Source organism: Tribolium castaneum, chromosome 1 (genome assembly GCF_031307605.1).
Source record: "Tribolium castaneum strain GA2 chromosome 1, icTriCast1.1, whole genome shotgun sequence".
Classification (NCBI taxonomy): Eukaryota; Metazoa; Arthropoda; class Insecta; order Coleoptera; family Tenebrionidae; genus Tribolium; species Tribolium castaneum.
Genome location: NC_087394.1, coordinates 21,410,354 through 21,431,561, shown reverse-complemented (window position 1 = coordinate 21,431,561; position 21,208 = coordinate 21,410,354). Strand labels below are relative to the sequence as shown.

Here is a 21,208-nt window from a genome sequence, read left to right as displayed (position 1 = left end):
TCAGTGCAGGTATTTTGAAAATACTAATCTTTTTAAACTCGCAATCATTGATTTGGGTTGTCTACAAAATTTCAAAGCCATCGTGCAATTAATAAGTTTTTCTAATGTAGGCCCTAAAAAAATCACCCTGTATGTTCTAGAAATTGGATTGTTGAAAAGACGGATTTTGTTAGTCGGTTTTCTGAGCTTAGAAAATTGCTACAGGCGACTGAAAAATGATGATAGGAAACGCTTTAATAAACACTTTACATAACTTTCATTAAATTTAACAAGGCGAACTTTGAAACTACTTTTAAGAATGTTGGATCAAAAAGTATCGTGTCGGAAAGTTCTTAATTAGTTAATTATGTAAATTTCATGACACATTCTGTGTTTTTGATTAAGAATAAGATTGGACTGGCACGTTGGCAGGCAAATGTAACACGTGTCTAGAAATACTAAACATATTTTTTTAAATTTGACAAAGTATCCAATCGTCGGAATTTTTCAACTTGAGCAACTTCTACCAATCGTCAGTGATTAATTTCGAACTTTTTTAAATTCTGGCATAGTTATGTAGTTTAAAGTTTTACGAATAGTGAAATATGAGAACGTTGATAGCATGCTAGCGACATTTCCTGTCTAGTGTCCAACCAATAACAGAAAATTTAGGTTGTAGCTTCGTCTAAAAATTGTCCAACAAAACAAATGCAAAAAAATGTGACAAAAGCAGTCCTGACCTGACCCACTGAACCGTATTGTGGGATCAATAACCACTAAAAGTTTTTGTGTTTATTTTGTTGTGCCAAAAATATCAAGCCCACCGGAAAATTTTGGCGAATTTCTAAGCCAAGGCGATCAATTTGCACCACCAACAAGACAGGCTATTATTTCATATCTTGAACATTACCTTATTTATTGTGTTTTCGCATGGAAAACAGTTTTGGGCGATTGTCAACAAAATTTTGCTTTAGTTTCTAAATTTGCCGCCAATGTTTGCCCCACAGAGCGTTAATTGTTAACAGCCATTTTAGAAGCCATTAATTGTCCGCTATTTGCGGCAAACAATCAACACACTATTCGTGGAATGAAGTCTAAAAAAAGCGAAACCCGTATAAAACCGTCTTCGAAATGGTTCTTAACAGTCCGACCCTCACACATCATCACGCAGCAATCGCCAGTTATCGAAGCGTCAGTTCAAATTCAGTGAAATGCAATAGATATAAATAAGCTCACAAAATCAAGTACAGCGGTCTAGGTGTATATTTGCGAGGCCGAGCGTCGCGACGCCACTTGCCAACTCCATCCTAATCAGTTCGTTAGCGGCCGGCCACCTGAAGCATCGAGTCCGTTGTGTCCGAATAAAATGAAGCTTTTACGCGCCTTCACGTTCTTCAAAATAATGGAGAACTCGTCGAGCGACCATCTAACACGCCTCAAGATGTCTGGAAAGGATGAGTAAGAAGTCACGTTTGGTCAAAGCACGCCATTCCAGCCTGGAAATGCCGGATCCGGAAGTTGTCGTCAAGAAGAAGCAAGACATGCTGACCAAAGCACGGAACAAGTTGTTCAATTTGGGTGAGAACTTGAAAACTCACAAAATAGACGGGGACCACCACAGGAAGACGGTGACTCAAGCCACCATCGACTACATCTTCAAACATTGCCCCAAAGAGAAGAACCACGTTTATGCCAACAGTAACATCCACACCAAGAGGAATCTGCAGAAGCAGAACTCGGTTGGAGCTTATCCGATCAAAATCGAGATCACTCAAGACTCCGATGAGGAAAAGGAGACTATCAAAAGATCAAGACCGGCCACGGTTTGTGTTGACAAAGTGAGTGAAGGGCGGGAAACCGCAGCGTTGGCCCTGGAAAGGCCCCGGAAGAAGCTTTCGTTCCGAGAGCCGGAAATCGTGGGTCGCACCAAGCAAGAGCAGCAGAAGACCCACTTGGAGGTGGTGGGACTGAAGAGGAGTTCGAGCTATTGCAATGGAATCCTGCACCGAAGCCCCAGTTTCGAAGACTCTGACTTGGAGGTATCTCCCATGAGTCTAGATTTAAAATGCAGTTATGTGTCGGTGGTTTAATGCCTTTTTCCTTGTTCCAGAGCCAGGCAATGCGCGTGGTCAGGACCATAGGTCAAGCGTTCGAAGTGTGCCATAAACTGTCGATTAACGCTCCTGAGAACGAAAACTTGGATCAGGACGAACAAGATACGCTTACTCAAGACTTGCTCAGCGACCGGTTAAGTGACGTAACGAGTGATAAGCCGAAGAAAGGTAGGGTTTTGTGTCAAAGCGCGCGAGATTGATTATTTTCAACCAACGCACGATTTTTGTTTTTGTCAAAGGTCGCGCTTAATTAAATTAACAAATGACTCGGCATACTTTAAAATATCTCGGGTAAATTTAGTTCAAGTGCACACTTGAAAAAAGCCGATTTTTGTCTCGGGCGTAAACAGTGCCAATCAAATGGGATTTCTTGTAATTCTTCGATTGTTGTGCGAACGAATCAATCAGAGTGGAATTAGATCCTCGTTGAAACTCTTACTTTGTTTGTTTGAAGACATAACAGATTCGCGTCCATTTGCTTCATGTCTAATAACATACATTAAATTAAGTTTATTTTTTATTGCTATGATGTTGAACAGAAATGGCTTTGCATAATATACATGGAGTTGGTGTTTATAAAGGTTTCGGAATATTCAAATTTAATTTCACTATCGGATGTTACGGTTATGAGAGTTGGCAGGAAAAGTACACATCTTGTTTGTTTTTCCGCTGAAGAAGTCGCTACAGTTGGAGCTTGACACTTTGATGAAAAAATACAGATCATTCTTGTTTTGCAGCCAAGGTACTTCGTACATCTTCTTGCAGTTGATAAAATTAGCTTAGCGACAAACAACTTCAATTTGCAACAAGTTAAAGTGTTTATCCGAGCTTTCAGATTTTTTTAACTACATCTGAGTATGATGTATTTGTGGATGTAATTTGTCAAAATAGGTGGGGATTATTCAGTTTGTAATTAAAATTTCATTATACAACAAGTCAGGTGTTAAGTGACAAAATTTTATTTTTTAAATGTATAAGCTTCCATCAAATGTCTTCGATATTTCCGCATATAAAAACTAGTTATTAAAATAAGATTTACGCAGTTAATTTGGCACATTATACAGGGCGTTAGGGGATAGCTTAGCAATAATTCCTATGTAAATTTGTCATGGTCAGACGAGTTAAAAACCTTTATATCATTTTTCCAAAAAGTGCGTATTATTAAAGGAATCTAATATTCATTCATATTATTTCCTTTGAAGTTGAGAATATAATGCATTCTATGAGATTCTTTATGTAGTAACCAACATTGTTCATCCTAATATCCAAATGAAAATCCTAACTTGAATTAAACAAAAGATTTATTAATAATAATAAATAACAGAAGTAATAAATTTTTGTAACTCGTGGCTGTTAGGTAACTTTACGGACTAGGTTTTATGTTGTATAACACCTGTTAAGGGACGCGGCGTAAAAGCTACTCTAATAATTTTTTACTGTAAAATACTATTGTAATTAAGATAGACATCATCGGCAACTGCGAAGATTTAGGAAAATATTTATCACTTTCTTTTGTAAGAAACTTATTAAAATTAAAATATTATTAAAAAAGCGTAAAAACATGTATTATCTCTAAGTATACGAAAAGTATTACCATGATGTACAATTTGTTTTTGATTAACGGATGATTTTTTAACAATTTTCTAATTGGAGTAACATTAAGCTTCATAAATTTAGTCATAAAATAAAATTTTTATTTTTATTGTTAGAAATTGTTAGAATTTTAACCGATGATAAAACATTCAATTCTAAGACAAAAGTTTCCTTTAAACATGTATCGAAAAATATTTCCTAATGGAGCTACATCCTCTAAAAGGGGTGCTTCTTGCAGTGGATTTTTTCCAATATTTCAGAAACCATGTCATATAAAATTACAAAATTTGGTGCAGTTAATAATTTTTGTGTTCCTAATCTAATTCGAGGGCAAATGTGATTTTTTTTATCAGAGGCGTCCCAACCTGGGGGATGAAGGGTAAAAAAATATCCCAACTAATACCTAATAAAGTTTTTTGGAAATTTCAACAACGATATCTTGAATTTTATAGTTTTTGCATAAAAATGGTCTCGTGTGTTATCTTGATACAACTCAACGTTTTTGAGTAAAATCGATTTAAAGCTTATGTTACAGACCAAAAACAGTATGAAAATTAAGAAGGACGACCAGAACCAAACTGAAATCTATGTCTTTTGTGGTTAGACCGCATAAATTTGTACAAAAATGTCGATATTTGCCCGTTCTTGTAAGGGGTATCTTCAGGATATGTTCTGGTCGCGAAAACCTGAATTTTACTTAAAAACGGTGAGTTGTATTGAAATAACATAACAGACTATTTTTGTGTAAAAAACTATGGAATTTACGATTTTGTTGCTGGAAGTGTCAAAAAACTAAAACCAAAATAGTTTGGATATTTTTTATCTTACGCCCCCCTAGTTTGAGACGCCCTTGAATAAAATTTTCTACGTTTGATCCATGAATTCGATTAGGCATATGAAAGTTATCAACTGTACCAAATTTTGTAATTTTTCCAGTAATAGTTTCTAAAATATTGAGGAAAACCTACTAAAAGAAGCACCCCTTTGAAGGTGTGTAGCCCTCTTATGAAGTATTTTTTGGTACATGTTTGTAAGAAACTTTTGTCCTGAAATGAATGTTCTATCACTGGTTTAGATTGGTAACAATAAACACGGAACATCCTGTATAAGTATGTAATCCAACTTCTTAATAAAAATGTGAAAAAAGTAATATAAATAATTGTCTTTGATAGATAATTTTTTAAATAATGGTGTAAACTGGTCTTGTTAGCCATCGTTAAGAAAAAATAAGGTCTTTCATCGCGACTAGTTAGATTGACAAAACGTCCTATTATTACAGGGTGTCTCAGCTAAGACTTTCGAGACTGATATCTCAGATATTTGTCAATGGATTTTTATGTAATTTAAAATGCAGATATTTTAGAAGATAAAGATTAAAATCCAATTAATGCAACGACTCAAGTCTTAAAAACGTAATTTTTACATGCCTTTTTAAAATGTTAAGCCTTTTAAGATTTATATTAAAAAAAATATCGTCAACGAAAAATGCTGTCAGAAAAAACTCTTTGGTGGAAGACGTCTGTTTCGCGAGAAAAATGAGAAACAAACTGTTTAACGTGCATATATATGCAAAAGCGTGGATCTCTATGAGACAAATCAGCACTACCATTGAATTTTGGTCAATCCTACTCGCAGAAACGTAACTGTCACGCAAGGGAGATTTCACAATTATCTCTCACCCATACAAGGTTAAAAACAATATTTTTGACTCACTTTTGGTACTGGATGCGCTAATTCTTTCAAAAAGGACTAAAAGACTGAACAACTGAAAAATTCTAGACAATTGAACATTCAGGACTTTGGAAATGTTTTGTACACTGCTGATTGGATTCTCTTCAAAAGCTTGAATTACAGCCCCAACTGTTGCTTCGTTTCCAGTGACTGTCCTGACTTTATTTAGACTGACTTGTCCTGACTTTATTTAGTTCAGGTACGATTCCTGTGTCTTCAAATTATTAACGATTCTTTCATAAATAACATTTCACAAAAAGTCCAACGACACTTTCCATAGGCGAATATTAACTCCTTTTTCAACAACAGACATTTCAGCCACTGTTGTTGGTTTTTAAAGTAATTTCACCAAATTAAAACAATTTTACTTTTCTGAAAGCGCGTACACTTTTGACAGTTTTTTTCAGTGGTACACAAAATGCCGCATAGAAATGCTTCATCAATTGTTTCAAAAGGTGACTGCCCAAATTACTATCAAAATTTGGATTAAGTTTTTAACAGAAAAAATTATTTATTTTCTCAGCCGAGCGATTTGGTTAATTTTTTGTGTGGCCATTTATTTTTCGGAGTTTAATGATCCAACGGTAATTTGGCTTAATTTTAAATAAAAGAAATGTGTCTTAAAATTTCATTTTTAAACTAGAGGTCATTTTTTGCCTCTAATTGAAAGACCACCTCCTAAAATATGTGCATTCTAAATTTCATAACAATCCGTTGACAAATAACTGAGATATTAAGCTCGAAAGTCTTAGCTGAGACACCCTGTATTAGCTGTAAGTTCAAAAATGCTAATGATATGAAGGCAACTTCTTTCAGCTACATATTATGGTAAATACTAAATTGTCAAATTCTCTTCTTCGAGTGTTAAAACATATTTGCGTAACACACAATAACTGCGACGAATTAATCACGCTAGTTCAGTTCGCGTTTTCATTACTAAAACTTCCGTCATGGAGGTAAAGTTTTCGCTGCACTCGACAGAATTATGCACATTGCAAAACGCTTTTACCTTAATTGTTCCAATGCATTCCATACGTTCAACCTCCGACATTCCTTAACCACTCAGCAAACTACCGAACTTGGCAAATTAATAATTCGTACATTTCCGCGACCCTAATTCTCCTCCCCTCGCGACAGCCGCCGTATTTGTCCTGGAGGACTCGCCATTAACCAGGATTGTGTTCTCTATTTTTACTCATCGTGTCTCAATGTCCCGTTTTTGAAACTAACACGGGGTTCAACGAACATTTGCGAAATTGTTCTAAATACAAACTTGTCAGCATAAAATTAGAAGCCGATTACGCAAATTTCGGGGCGATTGATAATTATAAGGATAGTGAAACAAGTTAATTGTCTCGTCGTTGTCAGGAGTGACACGATAATGAATCGTTGAGGATTCTTGGCCAAAAAATGCAAGACGTTTGAAAATTGCTTTGGATTACGAAAATGAAAATAAATTGAGTCTTTACGATGGATTGTAAAAATTACGACTTGTTTTGAGATTTTTAAGTGCCTCCAACAATAGTTTTATTTGTAGGTTTAATGCAAGCCTGAAACAATATGGTGGAGAGATTTCTGATTCCGGGTGACGTAATCCAAATTTACATCCGATAGCGAGCTTCCTTCCGTAAACAACGCTTTGTCAACTAGCAACTAATTAGTTCTCACTTACACTGTTGACTTGACAATGTTAACAATGGCACTGGAAGTTATTTTTCTTGAGAGCGATATCGATTAGTTTATTTACTGCCAAAAATAGAGTCCGATTTTGAACGCTTTTCGTGAAGGGATGAATATGAAGAGAAAACTCGGAGCACTATAAGTTAGGAGACGAATCGAGTTACAAAATCGCAGGTTTTTCTGAACCCAACAAAATGGTACGGCAGGGTAAAAATAAGAGAGCTCCGTTTTAAATTAATTTAAATACAACTAATTCACTAATTACTTGGAAAAAATGCAGAAATGTTGAACTTTGCACTCTTAACAGACTGAGAAAAACTGACGACTACAATTTTCATATGAAACATGAGAAAAACATTATTTAAAATTTAAGATTTGCGCCTTGTCCCATGTTTTTCAAAACGCTGGGTGACGGTTAAAGATTCAAGCAATATGTTAGAAAGTTATAGAGAATTAAATTTCTTTTAAAAAAGTCCGCGGGACTACATCTCTAACAACGGTTTAAGTTCCAAAGATGTTCAAAGACGCTGCAGCAACGGATTCCTTTCATTTTACTAATGGTTAAGTAACAGAAAGTTAATTTATACCTAAATTGTAGAAGGTAAAAATATGGTGTCGAGGACTTTTTTATAGCAAATTTAATTTTCTACAACTTCATCTCTTACATTTTTTGTATCTTCAGCCGTATTTCCAGCGTTTTGATAAATATGCGACAAAGAATTATCGCATAGAATTATGAATTTGCATTCCATCTTATACAGAGTCGCTAAAAAGTATAGATACAGTTAAATATTATAAAAACTATTTATCAAAACTGATTGAAATGTGGTGTGTGCTTAGAGTATATGAATTCTATCATTTCAGATGTTTATTAAATTCATATCTGAATTTGTTCTTCGGATACAAGGCTAACTTGATTTTTTTTAATAGCAACAATGGTAAAATTTATTAATTTTGAGAAGAACATTTTTTTCTGAATTTTATGGTATAACACATGCATACCTTAATTTAATCGAAACTTAAAAAAAAACTCGAAATTATTGAAAAAGGTAAAATTTTGTTAGTTTTGGAAATGTTGTCTTTATCTATCGTTAGCTCTTTGCTGTTTAAACGTTGACCAAAAATAAGTAAAAGTTAAAAATAACTGTTAAAAAACGCTTTTAACTGAAAAAGGACACGTTTTAATTAAAAGGTGTAAGGAACAATGTTGTAGAGAATTACATTTTCTACAAAAATGTTTGCGTCATCATGCTTCAGCGGTTTAGGTATAAAATAACTTTCCAATACTTGACCACCGACAAAATGAAGCAAATCGGTCGCTTCAGCGTCTTTGAACGGCTTTGGGGCCTAAATGGTCGTAGATAGGGATATGACTTTTCAGACTTTTTTGTAGAAAATTTAATTCTTTACAACTTTGTTTTTTAAACATTTTTTGTATCTTTAACAGTATTCGCAGCGTTCGCAAAAATATAAGATGGAACGCAAATTGATAATTTTAAGCGATAATTTTTGCGCATCGTCGCATATTTATCAAAACGCTGGGAATACGGTTGAAGATACAACAAAGTGTAAGGAAGAAAGTTATAGAGAGTTAAATTTCCTAATAAAAGTCCACGACACCATATTTCTATTTAGTACAATTTAAGTATAAATTAACTTCACAACCTTGCTCTTGTATCTGTAACCGTATTCGTAGCGTTTTAAAAAATATGGGGCAGAGTACAAATTGGTAATAGTTTGAAATTTTTTTAAATACAAGGTGTCTCAAAATTGTAATTAGTTTTATTTTGGGTAAAGAAATCTTAAATAAATTTTGGTAATTTTTGTCTGATTTTTAAGAAAAATTTCGAAAATTTAAACATTTTTTACTCCAAAACAAAGCTAATTTTTCGAGAAATAATTGTACGTTATTATTTTTCACAATCATCTACACAATAAATAACAATAATCAGTAAAATTTTCTGCCTGCATTTGAAGAAAAGGCAATTCAAAGTGCACCTGAAGTGCACCTTCAAACCAATGTATCTTTGGGCGGAAGTCCCGAATCATTATTTTGTTTCTACATTTGGACTAGTGAAGTGATTCTCTACAACGATCTGAACTTGGAATTCGCTAATTATGAGACACGCTGTATAGTTTACGATAAAATTTTTGCATTATATATGTGTCTTTCTATTGAGAATTTAATGCCTGTATTTTTTGTTTGCTATGTGCTAAGGGTTATAGAAATACAATCGTTTTTTTCAAATTCATAGCTCTGAAAACTAAGACGGTAATGGAACAACTGCGCCGTCTGGTGACATTAACGAAACTATCGAGAACGGGAACGTTTTATTTGTACTTCGTTTCATATCCTAACATCTAGATATCCGTAGCGAAAACCTTAAACTAAAATTTACTAAAGTATAAAATTACAAAGGTACGTATTTAAGTTTTGAGAAATGAGTTAAATTGTAAAGCGAAAATCTGTTTAGGAAAGTAATGATCATGAATTTAGGATTTTTTCGTTGTTCAAAAGGAAGTTTTGTGTGTCTACAGGATACGTTACGTGGTTCTTCATAAACAAGATTTTCTGCACTATGTAACTCTTTCGAAAATTGTAAGTTGTAAAAGTTCTCTTGTTACCAATATCTTTCAGTGGTCATTTCCTCGACACTCTCAGATGTATACAAACGATTAAAAGTAAATGAATCTTTCTACGCTTTGGTTTTGAAAAAAAAACTTATTTGTTTTTGTGCATTAATTAGACTTTTACTGTGAAAAAAATTTATAACTACTGGCTTAAGCTTTTCTGAAATGGTGGCCTTCTTATCCGGGATATTTAGTTCACTGTTTGCTTCACATGATCTATGTCGCTTAATCTTTCCAAAATAAACAAGAAAATATCAGAACACTGTCACTTTCTGACGGGCAGATTTAAAAGACATTTCCGCAATAACTTCCGTGGTCAGTGAACAAGATTAAACACATCTTTGTTTATTTACCGAAAAGTTAATTTTAAATCAGCGGCACTAGAAATATAATCCATTTTACGCTCGCCAAGGCAAAATGACTTTCATTTTTGTGCATTTTAAGCGCGCCAGTTGATGCGATAACGCGATAAGAATTGTGATAAAGTGGTGTCTATTGGAAGCACTCCTTCAGAACGCACTTTATTTTGATGGCCCTTAAGTGAAATAAAATATTCTGGGAGCGAAAAGTTCGGAAGCTTTGTGTTATTGAAAGCCATACCTTCGGCCGTTTGGCCCAACAGCCGGTATAAAAAAGCTATACTATCACGAAAAAACGGGCTAATCCCAACCTATCAATCCCGAAAGTTCACATTTGACGCTAGTTTCGGAAAACTTTCATTTCCATTATCTCGATGTGTTCGAAAAAGCTCGTTGGAGGTAGTGATATATCACTGGTCTTCTTCTCCCGAGCAATTCATTTGTTATCAAGTCAGGCGATTTTAAAGACACTAATGGATTCCCGGAATAAAAACTTTTCAAAAGCTCGTTTCCTATCGAAATTAGCCCAGGAAACAGCTGTTTGATTCTTTCGCAAAATCGCAATTTTCCCTCAAGAATGCATCATTGACGTCACGCTGTTGCAACTTCTTTGTCAATTCTAAATTTGGAACTGGGTCTCCGTTAAGCTCTTTTGATGTTTATATTTACTGTTTAGGCGCAGATGCGCTCGCTGAAAAATTAAGAGACTGGGAAAATTCATTTTCGAGGTGTAGAGCGCTCGCCTGGAGTAGATAAATCAAATCCGGAGCAGAAATAACACTGCACAAAATTTACAATTTATTTATTGCTTTGCTACAAACATAATAAAAATATTTCGCAACTTTACGATTAGTTTATTGGAGGAGTAAGAGTCGAGAAACATTTTCACTTTCTTTAAACTTGGCTATGACTTGCGTTATATAACACCCGATTAGTGAATCATCAAATTGTTGAAGATATTTTTGCTTGCCATTGAAGAGGCTGGATAAGTGCAATCAAAAATACAGCCATGCGTCGCACGCAATTTACTTGAAGTATTTCTATTTATACTGTGTTTTTGCCGCTTCTGCTACTAATAATAGAGTAATTAATTAGCCGGTTTTAGCGGAGCTTTGAAATCATTTAAATCGATCTATCCGATATAGAGGATCAAACAAACTGCGTTCATGCATGAATTAATTCCGGATGTATTAATCTGGGAGAAATCCCCAACTAAATAATACTGATCCAGCTGAAAATTCTGATCGAAAAGTTTATATTCCTAGTGAGCCCGCTATAAATCAGTTTCAGACAAATTTCAGGTCCGGTTGACGTAGTTGTTGTTTTTCTCTTAGATTCGAATGTCGTTAATTTTGTAACGTGGTAATTCTGTGAACCCATGCCAAAAGCACCTCCAGCATTGTTTTGAAGGAGGACGTCATTTGTGTCGGTTTCAGTTTCGCGGACGTTTTTCAGGTGTCTGAAAAGTTGGAACGGAGTGTTGTTACGAGTTCGCAACTTTATCAAAAGAAAGTTGTGCAGCCTAATCCGCCTTGTGAATAACGCAACTGTAAATACTGGCGTAATCAGGTTTTTGGAACTTGTACAAACTGGGAATTCACAATAGGGGGGGTTCTTGATATTCTAAATTGTTAAATTGTTGAACATGTAATTTAATCCTGGGGGTGTTTGTTGGTAATTTTCAACCGGAAGATGTTGTGAGAGATAGAAGAGAATTAGCTCACTGTTTTTGTTTTTGAAGGAAGAAAATTACGGTTGAGTAATCTTTCCTTCATTTTAAAAATTACAATTAGTTTTTTAAATTATAGACAATTTTTCATAATTAGTTGTTTATTTTTGTTAGATGCATTTGAAAGTGTGTGTGAGATTAAAGAAATGCACAGAATATTTTTGAGATCACTGGAATGCTTTGACATTTCTAAAAATATTACGCTTTAGAAATGTTCGCTAGACTTCAAAGATTTTTTTCACTTCAATTAATATAAAAATTTCTTATGATTTATTTGAAAAACAGATTTTAGAGAAAATTTATAAACGTCAACACAAGAAAGGTAAAATAGGATTTTATTTTTTTTATGAAAGGTGAACGGATTTAGAGGTAAAAACTTAAAGGATATTTAAATAAAAGTAGTTCCCTAAATCTTTGCCGTCTCCGGTAGTGTCTATAACTCCTAAGCGTTATTCAAAGTTTGTAAGAAGCGTTTTCTTAAATATTGGAGAAAATTGTATTAAGACATAGACGAAGAAATATTCCGGTATGAACAAATTATCTCAGATTAAGATCTTATGAGTTACAGATGTTATACTGATACAATCAACTAAAGAGTAATATTATTTTTATGATAGATTTATAAATATACAAGGTGCTCAAAAACTGGCGCACCAACTCACTGGTACGTTGTTGAAAAGCATGTGTAATTTTTTGAAAAAAATTACTAAAGTCATATTTTAAAAAATATGGATCTATAAATTTATTTTGTTAACTTCTTTAATTTTCATTATTTTTTTTATGGTTTTATGTTTCACACTAAGTAATCGTTCCCTAACACAATGATGAATAATTATTTTTAAATTTACTATCATGTAAAAAAATTTTTTTAAGCAATTCTCTACCACACTGTTGAGTTAGTGCACCGGTTTTTGAGCACCCGGTATAAAAAGAGTTTCGAACAAGTCTTTCGCGAAGATATTTATTGGCGGGGTGGGGGTTGTGGAGCCCTTTTGTCCAAAATAAATAAAAGGTCCGAGCTCGAAAACATTGAGTTCAATTATTCTCTATTTTTTTAAATCAGATCTAAATTTCATTTTGTTTTAAATAAGTTTGATTTTGACAAACGAAATTTTGTAAAAATACACCGAGAACTAAAAACTAGAATAGTCATTTGGACTAGGCGTCACACCGAATTTGAATTCCATAGTCAACATGATGAGCAACCATTTTTGAACACATTGTATTACCTACAAAGATTACCTACAAATTTTGCATTTTTACCCCTGAAGGGTTGTAATTATGTAAAGAAAATTGGCAAAACATTTTGATTTACAGATTTGAAAGAAGTCAAAGGTTAAACGTAATTAGTAGGTAACGTAAAAAAACGGCATTATAAGCGCATCATCCTTGAAACAATCCGCTTATGTCTTACATTTTCAGAGTTTTTTTAAATCTTTTTATCCATCTGATGAAATATTTTTTGCAGATTTGCTCTCTGAAGGTGCCAGTGACAAGATGTCTCTTCCTCCCGACGATTCGAGTTTCCGGGACTACAACGAGACCAAATCGGCCAAACCTCAACAGCTCGACATTCTCCCGCCTCCACCTACCACCAACACCCGAAAATCACCCTTGGTAAGCCACCCCCAACCATTATCAAATTCTTCGCAATTATTTTCTCTAAAACCGAAAATTCATAATAAAGTTGTCTATTATGAGTCACATATTTATTTAATTCACATTTTTTTTATTTGAATATTTTTCATTGGGAATTACTGTTTTGTGAAGTCGTTTTTCTGATGAAAAACAATTTTACTTTAAAAACTTGATTTTGTCGGGTACGTGAAATTTGCCTGTTAAAATAAAATTCCTAATTGAGACAGGTATGCGTTCCCAGTACGAGACGTCTCATATTAGAGAAGCAAATCAAAAATAACCAATAGTTTACGGACCCATTTTTTAATGAATATAAGGTAAAATATAAACATAACAAACTTTTAAAAACAAAATAACAGTCTTTTTTAAAACAAATTAACATTTTCTTTCAAAACCAAAAATTTCTCTGGAAACATTTAGAAGTCTGACTAGGTTTTACATTCAGAACAAGGGGCACAGATGAATCTTTATGATTTATTTCCCCGCATTATTTTTGCTTATCTTAGTATAAATTAGTTCTATTTCAACTACAATTTTACATTTTCTTATTCACTTGTACGACGAAAGTTGCAAAAATTTTGGCCACCGCTACATACAAAGTTATTCCACAACCAGTGCTTTATTTATATAAGGACTAAATGGGCTATAGCCCATGCTGGCAGAATTTTAGGCACGGCAAATACAGGCTGATCCTTTTAGGGCCTCCATTAGAATCTTTTAACTTTTAATATAGCTAGTGCCTTAAGATTTTGTATATTCTGAGTTTAACTAAGTTATTTTCGGAATGTCCGAATTTCCAGAATTTCGAGAAATTGGCGTTAACTTTAAAATTTTAATTAGTAACCACCTATTTTTATTCCCTTTTTAAATTCGCCTCTTGAAACTGATGAGTAAAATGTACCCTAGTGCGTAGTTGTTAGTAATTATCTGTCATAATTTTTGACGTATGTCAATTTTTTTATACAAATTTTTGTTAAAATATCACTGGTTCTTTGTAATAAGTGAATAATTCTTTTTTCATTTGATAGCCAAAGGTTTGAGGGTCTTCTCAGGTCTCCAGGATTGGCCACTGTCAAATTGCAAGACCACTATGATTTTTTGAAAATGATGATTAAAAAATGATTATAAAACAGTTTTTTTAATAGAATGACCCTGTTTTTTCAAGGGCAATCAAAAGAACATCAATTTTTATATAGATTTTTATCAACATCTTCCATCTCTTACAGTTTTTGAAATAATCGCAAAAAATGAATTATAGCTCATAATTTTCATTTTTAATCAAGTAAACTTTTGAAAAATACGATAAAAATGTGCTATTTATTAATCAAAAGAAATAAAATAAAATAAAAGCTAAATAAAATGTTGAAGTTTGACAATTGTTGACCATTGTGCAAAGTCTACTTGATTAACTTTGAAAATCAGTTTTTTGTGATTTTTTTCAAAAAAATTGTGTGGCTACTACTTAAAATTCAATTTTGACGCCAACTTTATGTAGTTCCGCAAGCTTAGCCATTTTGAAAATAATTTAGTTGAACCTAGAACGGTCGATTTGGACGGTATACAAAATTTTAAAGCTCTAGCTAGAAAAAAGGTAAAAAGAAAAGTTAAAAAGTTTCTAATGTAGTCCCTAAAAGAATCATTCTGTATATCTTTATTTTGATTTTAAAAAAGTAGCTGGTAAATAGATGGATTGCATTTTTTAAATTTTTTTGATGAGATTTTTAGTTCTCGTCATATTTTTTACTTTTTATGCATCATAATTGTTTGATTGATATAATTTGTTTGATGTTAGAATTTTTAGACTTCTTTAACTGTGTGGAACAGTGCATATTAAAATATCAATATCCCTAACATTTTTTGAGGATCTAAGCAGTTTAGCAGTCCATTTGAGGGAGGCGTGTCACAAGAAAGGTGGTACCATTTAAAATTTTGAAAGATTTCTATGGCAAGGAATTAAGTGCCACAAATTTCCAAAGTGCGACAAAAATGTCTTCCTGTCAATAAAAATTGTAAATTTTTCTTTATTTTTTGAACTAACCAATCAATGTTTTTTTTTGTTTTTTAAAAATATGTTGTTATAGGTGAGGGGAGGGGTGGGGCAAAATTAAGTAGCCCAGGGCGGTAATTGACCTAAATACGCCACTGGTCACAGCTAACTGAATTCCAGCGCTGATCCCTCGCTGTTGATATGAACTACTAGTGTTAGACCAACTCTCGTATGGCGATAAGACTGATAAGGGACGTTCACTAGAGCTTAAAAATCCAAGCAACTGAATTTTTAATTTTTAACATATTCTATTTAGTTGTTGTCTTTAGCAACCGTTTTATTAGTTTTTATTTTGGGACGAGTCGAATTGGTTCCCAAATTCTGTAATCCTCTCTAATTATAGTCGAATTGGTTCCCATCGGTCAGGTAGGTCAGGTAAACAGATTAAAGTATTATGATAACAGAAATGGCGTTTGTAAGTGTATGAACAAATTTACAAGTTCCAAAACGTTCAAAAACAAATCGTATTTTAACAATTTAAAGGCTATGGATAAATATTTCTTCGAGTATTCAAGTACTTCCAAAACGATGAAGAAGGTGCAAAGAACTTAATGGGTACTATGTCGAAAAATGTTAAAATTATTTTTGTAATTTGTCTCTATTTTGATGCTTTAATAGTATTAATAGACATATCAACGGACGCAACGTCATTATGTGAGATGTCTTAATAGTCAATACTAGACGAAACATTTTACGAAATTTACAGGAGAGCATTGGGCTTAAAAAATTACATTCTCCTTTTTTTAAGTAACCAGTTAGCCATGAATAAATCAAATTTATTGTTGGATTTTGTGCCAAGAAAATAATTATTTGAACATTTCTACAAGCTTTAAATCTAAAATATTAACATATATTTGGCTTAATCATTTTTACCTACCTGCTCATGCGGGAGCCAATTCGACCATCACCCGGGAACCAATTCGACCATCACCTTTTACAGAATTATACTTATAGAGATTATTGGGAACCAATTCGACCACGACCCTTATTTTTTGTCTCCATTTGTGAGATTATTAGATGTTTGGGAATACCATAAAACAGTTATTGGTGATTTGAACAGATATGTTTAATGTTGTAAGATTTGTCGTTTCCGAGAAACACATTAAAAAAATGATCTGATGTGTTAATAAAAAAGGCTTATTTTCTGCTATAGGAACTTTTAAGTGAGTTTCATGTCCTTTGTCACTATCCAAAAGATGGTGGTCCGACACGTTTGAATCAGCCTGTAGATCAGTGGCGCTATTTTGAAGGGCTTTAACTTGTGAAAAAACTGTGGCTCCTCATATTAGGAAATGTCCCATAATAGGCACCTTTACCCTATTGAATTACATGTTATCCTTTTATTTTCACCGTTTTGTTTGTAGACGTCAGCGGAAACGTACTCTTCGCCGCACAGCGACGTCCTCACCAGCGGGAGCGGCAGCGGCGGCAGCAACTCGCTGCCGCCTCCAGGAAGCGCCCTTTCGGCGCATCACGAGCTGCAGTTGCTCAGAGAGCAATTGGAACAGCAGAGTCAGCAAACGCAAGCCGCAATGGCACAACTGCAACTCGCGAGGGAGCAACTCGCCGCTGAACAGGTATGATGAGTTATGGAAGTTGTCATGGACCATGCGAGATTTCAGCCGCGAACTGTAAACAAACAAGAATTATGCGAGTTTCACTTGTTTAGATTTTATGAGCAGAGAATGAAATTTTAATGGTTCGGGAAAAGCAAAACTGGAATTTTAATTAGAGTTGTGTCTTCAATTTGCACTTTTTGCACTGTCAAATTTATGGTGGAAGTTTTGGATATTGGCTTCAACTTGTCATATTTCCAGTGATAAATATCTCTGCTTTATTGGATTTTTTCAACTTTTGATAAATATCGCCTGTTGTTATATTAAAATATACGTGAAATCATTTTGATCTTCTGGCGCAACTCCAAAAAAATCTGGAAACTGTAACTCGATTGTTATGAAAACAAGAAATGTTGTTAGGCACTGGAAACATTGAATACTAAAATTTATAGCTCTTGATGACTAATTTTATTTGAAATTGTGTAATATTTTAACACAATTAATTTGTGATAGGTAGTGATTTGATTATCTTTTTTTCAGTATTTTTTAGTCTAGTACGCCATGTTTTTTAATATAATTTTAGAAATCAGGTTTTTTCTGCATATAGGAATTCTCGATTCAATCATATTTGAACTGTGCCATTTCTATTATTTATGGAGGAAACTTGCCAAGATAAAATTGCGTGAGATAAAATTATGGATACTTACCTTGGTGACGGGAAATGGTGAAATATCGGCAATTCATTCTCGAAAAGACTTCACAAACAGCGTCTAAAAAAGTCAAAAATAGCTACATATTTTGTCAATAACTTTTCAAAAGTCAACTGGTTATACTGAAATAAGTACACTTTTGTAAAAGTTAAACAAACAAATATACTTTGACTTAAAACTTAAAAGAAAAAATTCTCTGTTACCTCATTGGCTAAAGTAATTTTTTTAATAAAGAAAAGAATGAGCTTAAACTACGGCTTTTTTCATTTATTTCCAGTCATATTCTTAGTAACGAGTATTTTTACTCTCGCGTAAATCACGAAATATTATCACCAGAGTTTAAAAGTAAGTTTTAAAGAATTAGAGCAGGGATTTTTTTTTGGATTTCAATGCATATAACTATAATTAATCAATGTGATGTTTCATAAGAAGACAATTTGCTACAATTTACCACTTTCAAGGAAATACTGTGGTCTGCATTAATTAGATATTATAAAATAATTTAAGTGATCACATGGTGTTAGGTAAATATTTCCTGATGATTAATATTAGTAACTTTTAGTTTTATTAGTTTTACAAAACCTTATTAATTTTATAAATAAATTAATCGTTTAAATGAAAATTGTGCTGAGACACTCGGTATAAATATGTAATAAGTAAATAAGTAAAATTATGAGCTATCATCAACTTAAATTTGTGCAACTATGCAACTCTGCTGCTGTTTCAAATGAGTTTCCATTACTGCTTCAATTTTATTAAGCAAGCGCATTCATTTGGATATTGAAATTATACTCATTTCAAATTCGAGTGTTCTTTGTTTTAGTTTGTTTTGTTTTAGAAATGTGGGTTAATAACTAATACGGTTACGTGTCGTTCATACAATATACGGCGAAAAAAAACATGGAACTTTAACAATAATTTGTATTCAAAAATAATGATGAAATGTAAAAGGTTTTCTAAATACGAGGGTAGTTTTGAAATTATTGTATCTAACATAGAAGTAAACGACTTGAAAAAGATTTTTTTTAAACATTGTCAGTCTCGTCTCCTAAGCCGCTGATAACAGTGATAACTGCTTATAGTGATGACTGATGACAGACAAATTTAGTACAGCGGCTTTTTGCGTTTGTTACCAAGCTCTTGTAGATTTTTGAGAACTAACTCTTGGCAGCCCTCATTTCTGAAACCGTTCCCTAACATTCTAATGCTATAAATACAAAAAAATTAAAAATACAAAAACTGTGTTTTTTTACGAACTACTTACTACATACATACAGGATGTTACAGCAATGTGAAAAATGTTAGAAAATTATTTTGAAGTATACAAAGTGTTTATAAAATTAGCTGCAACACAAACTTATGTTTTTTTAAATGGAACAACCCATATTTTTTTACATTTTTGGATGTAGTTTTTAACACAGATGTTTTTAAATTGTTATTGGTCGGATTTGCTTTGCTTTTAAATAATTTGATTTTTTTTGACAAATACACGATTTAAAAAAAAACATTACATAAAAACTAAGAAGTTCAGAAAAGTAGAACTTTCACCACTTTAAAGAAAAAAGTTTGAACTTCAAAGATGAATTATTTTTATTAGCTTATTGCAATCTATAAGATAAAAAATTAAAATGTTTGTTTCAAGTTATATAATTTAAAAATTTTAAATGGAACACCCAAATTTTTACTTTTGTTTCTGAATGTAAAAGTAGAAGTAATAGTAACTTTAATGTTATTCTTAGACCATTATTTGTCATTTATTACAGTGAAATAACTAAAATTTTAATAAATGGCGAATTTTTTAATTCTCGTATAAACTCCACACCAACAAATGGAATGTAGTGGAGTTGCCACGGTTATGATATGGTTTACTATGGTAACAACAATGCTCATGAATAGTGTGCATTGTTGTTGAAATTAACTTTTAAAGTAAAATATCTTTTTAATTATTTACTTTAGGTATTTGAAACTTTATGTTTGTTGTTATACAATTTAATATTCTTTGAGAAACAAGAACTAAAAATAGGGTGTTCCACTTAAGTTTTTCAAGTTATTCGACTTTTAACAAACTTCTTAATTTTTCTGTGTTTCTAATTGTAATACGCTAAACAATTAGAACCGAACAGTTTGAACTTTTCTCTTTAAAGTGGTGAAAGTCCTACTTTTCTACGAATCTCCATTTTTGTGTAATAAATTTTTAAATAAAACGTGTTTATATCAAAAAAATCAAATTATTTCAAAAACTCAAAAACTAAGCAGAAGTTAAGATTAAAATCGCCAGCATTAACAACTACGTTCAAAAATGCAATAAAAATTAGGGTGTTCTGTTTAAAAAACACAACTTTAGTTTTTTTTATTATTGGAACAGCCTGTATATATATACCGCAACATTTTAGAAATATGCAGCAGGAACGCAACTATAATCTAAAAAAAACGAAAAGTCAATATCTTTAATAATAAACAAGTTATGGAGCTTTTTCGGATCCTTGGGACAGCCTGTATAAAGTATTTTACTTTCATGAACCAAAAACCTCTAAAAGATGAATTAATTAAGTATTGTAATTGTAATTTGTTTGGATCATGTAGAAATTGTTTGTTTAGAGCGCTCGTTTGGAGGCCCAAGCCCGAACACACCAGCTGCTCATCCACAACAGGGAATTGCTCGATCACATAGCCGCCCTCGTGGCGCACCTCCAAGGGGGCGAGAAAGCCAGTCAACAGCAGAGCCCTCCGCACGTGACGATGCCCCAGGTAGGTACCCAAGCATGTCGGAGTGTTGATTTGTTCTCGACAATAAATTGCCTGTTGCTTGCTGAATTGGAAACAACCGGGGCGATTGAATCCCCTCGAAGTGTGTTTGCATGGAATTCCGCGCGGTATTTAATGCGTAGGGTGTTCCAGTAGGAGACTGACGTAAAGCATGGCGCGTATTGTGCTTCCAATGTTACTGTGCAGAAACTAAATACTTGGCGATTATTTTCGCCGCAGCTTTCCGCTGTCGCCAGACGCTCGAACTGAGTGGTTGCATTCTGTTCTGTGTGCAGGTCTTTACAAAATCGTCGGATAATAATAACCATATGCTTCTGGACATATTCACCACGACTAAATGTTAGGTAATAACAAGATATTGCTATTAACTTCTTGCTGTTGTGAGTTGCGTCATTCGGGATGAGCACCGAGGTTTGATGGGCTTTATAATGGTGGGTAGATAAATCTTTTACGTTCTGCTTCCGAGCCGAATAAAGAGCATCAAGTTAAAACGAACAAAAATTATTATTAATGCAGATTTGCATAAAACAAAATTTTCATTAGATGAGCGAGCGGTTTTATATTTTTAATTTTGTTTTATAACGCACTGAATCAACAATGTGTTCTAAGTTAAAGGTTTTCCGTAAATGTGGGCTTTACTAAGTTTTTTATCTTTGCTCACGCACCATCTAATTA

At 33.3% G+C, this 21,208-nt stretch overlaps 1 protein-coding gene across 3 annotated transcripts in view; it reads left to right on the top strand.

Annotated features, from left to right (window-relative positions):
• LOC656793 (uncharacterized protein) overlaps positions 1 to 21,208 on the top strand; it is a 132,144-nt gene that overhangs the window by 102,113 nt on the left and 8,823 nt on the right. The window contains exons 1-5 of one of the 3 annotated variants that reach the window (XM_064355394.1): positions 646 to 2,018; positions 2,090 to 2,261; positions 13,285 to 13,433; positions 16,866 to 17,078; positions 20,366 to 20,515. In XM_064355394.1, the coding sequence (XP_064211464.1) occupies positions 1,434 to 2,018; positions 2,090 to 2,261; positions 13,285 to 13,433; positions 16,866 to 17,078; positions 20,366 to 20,515 (1,269 nt within the window). In that variant the 5' untranslated portion in view covers positions 646 to 1,433. Of the gene's footprint in view, positions 1 to 645; positions 2,019 to 2,089; positions 2,262 to 13,284; positions 13,434 to 16,865; positions 17,079 to 20,365; positions 20,516 to 21,208 lie in introns of those variants that run through there. The other 2 variants (XM_008201009.3, XM_008201010.3) reach the window with 2 other exon arrangements.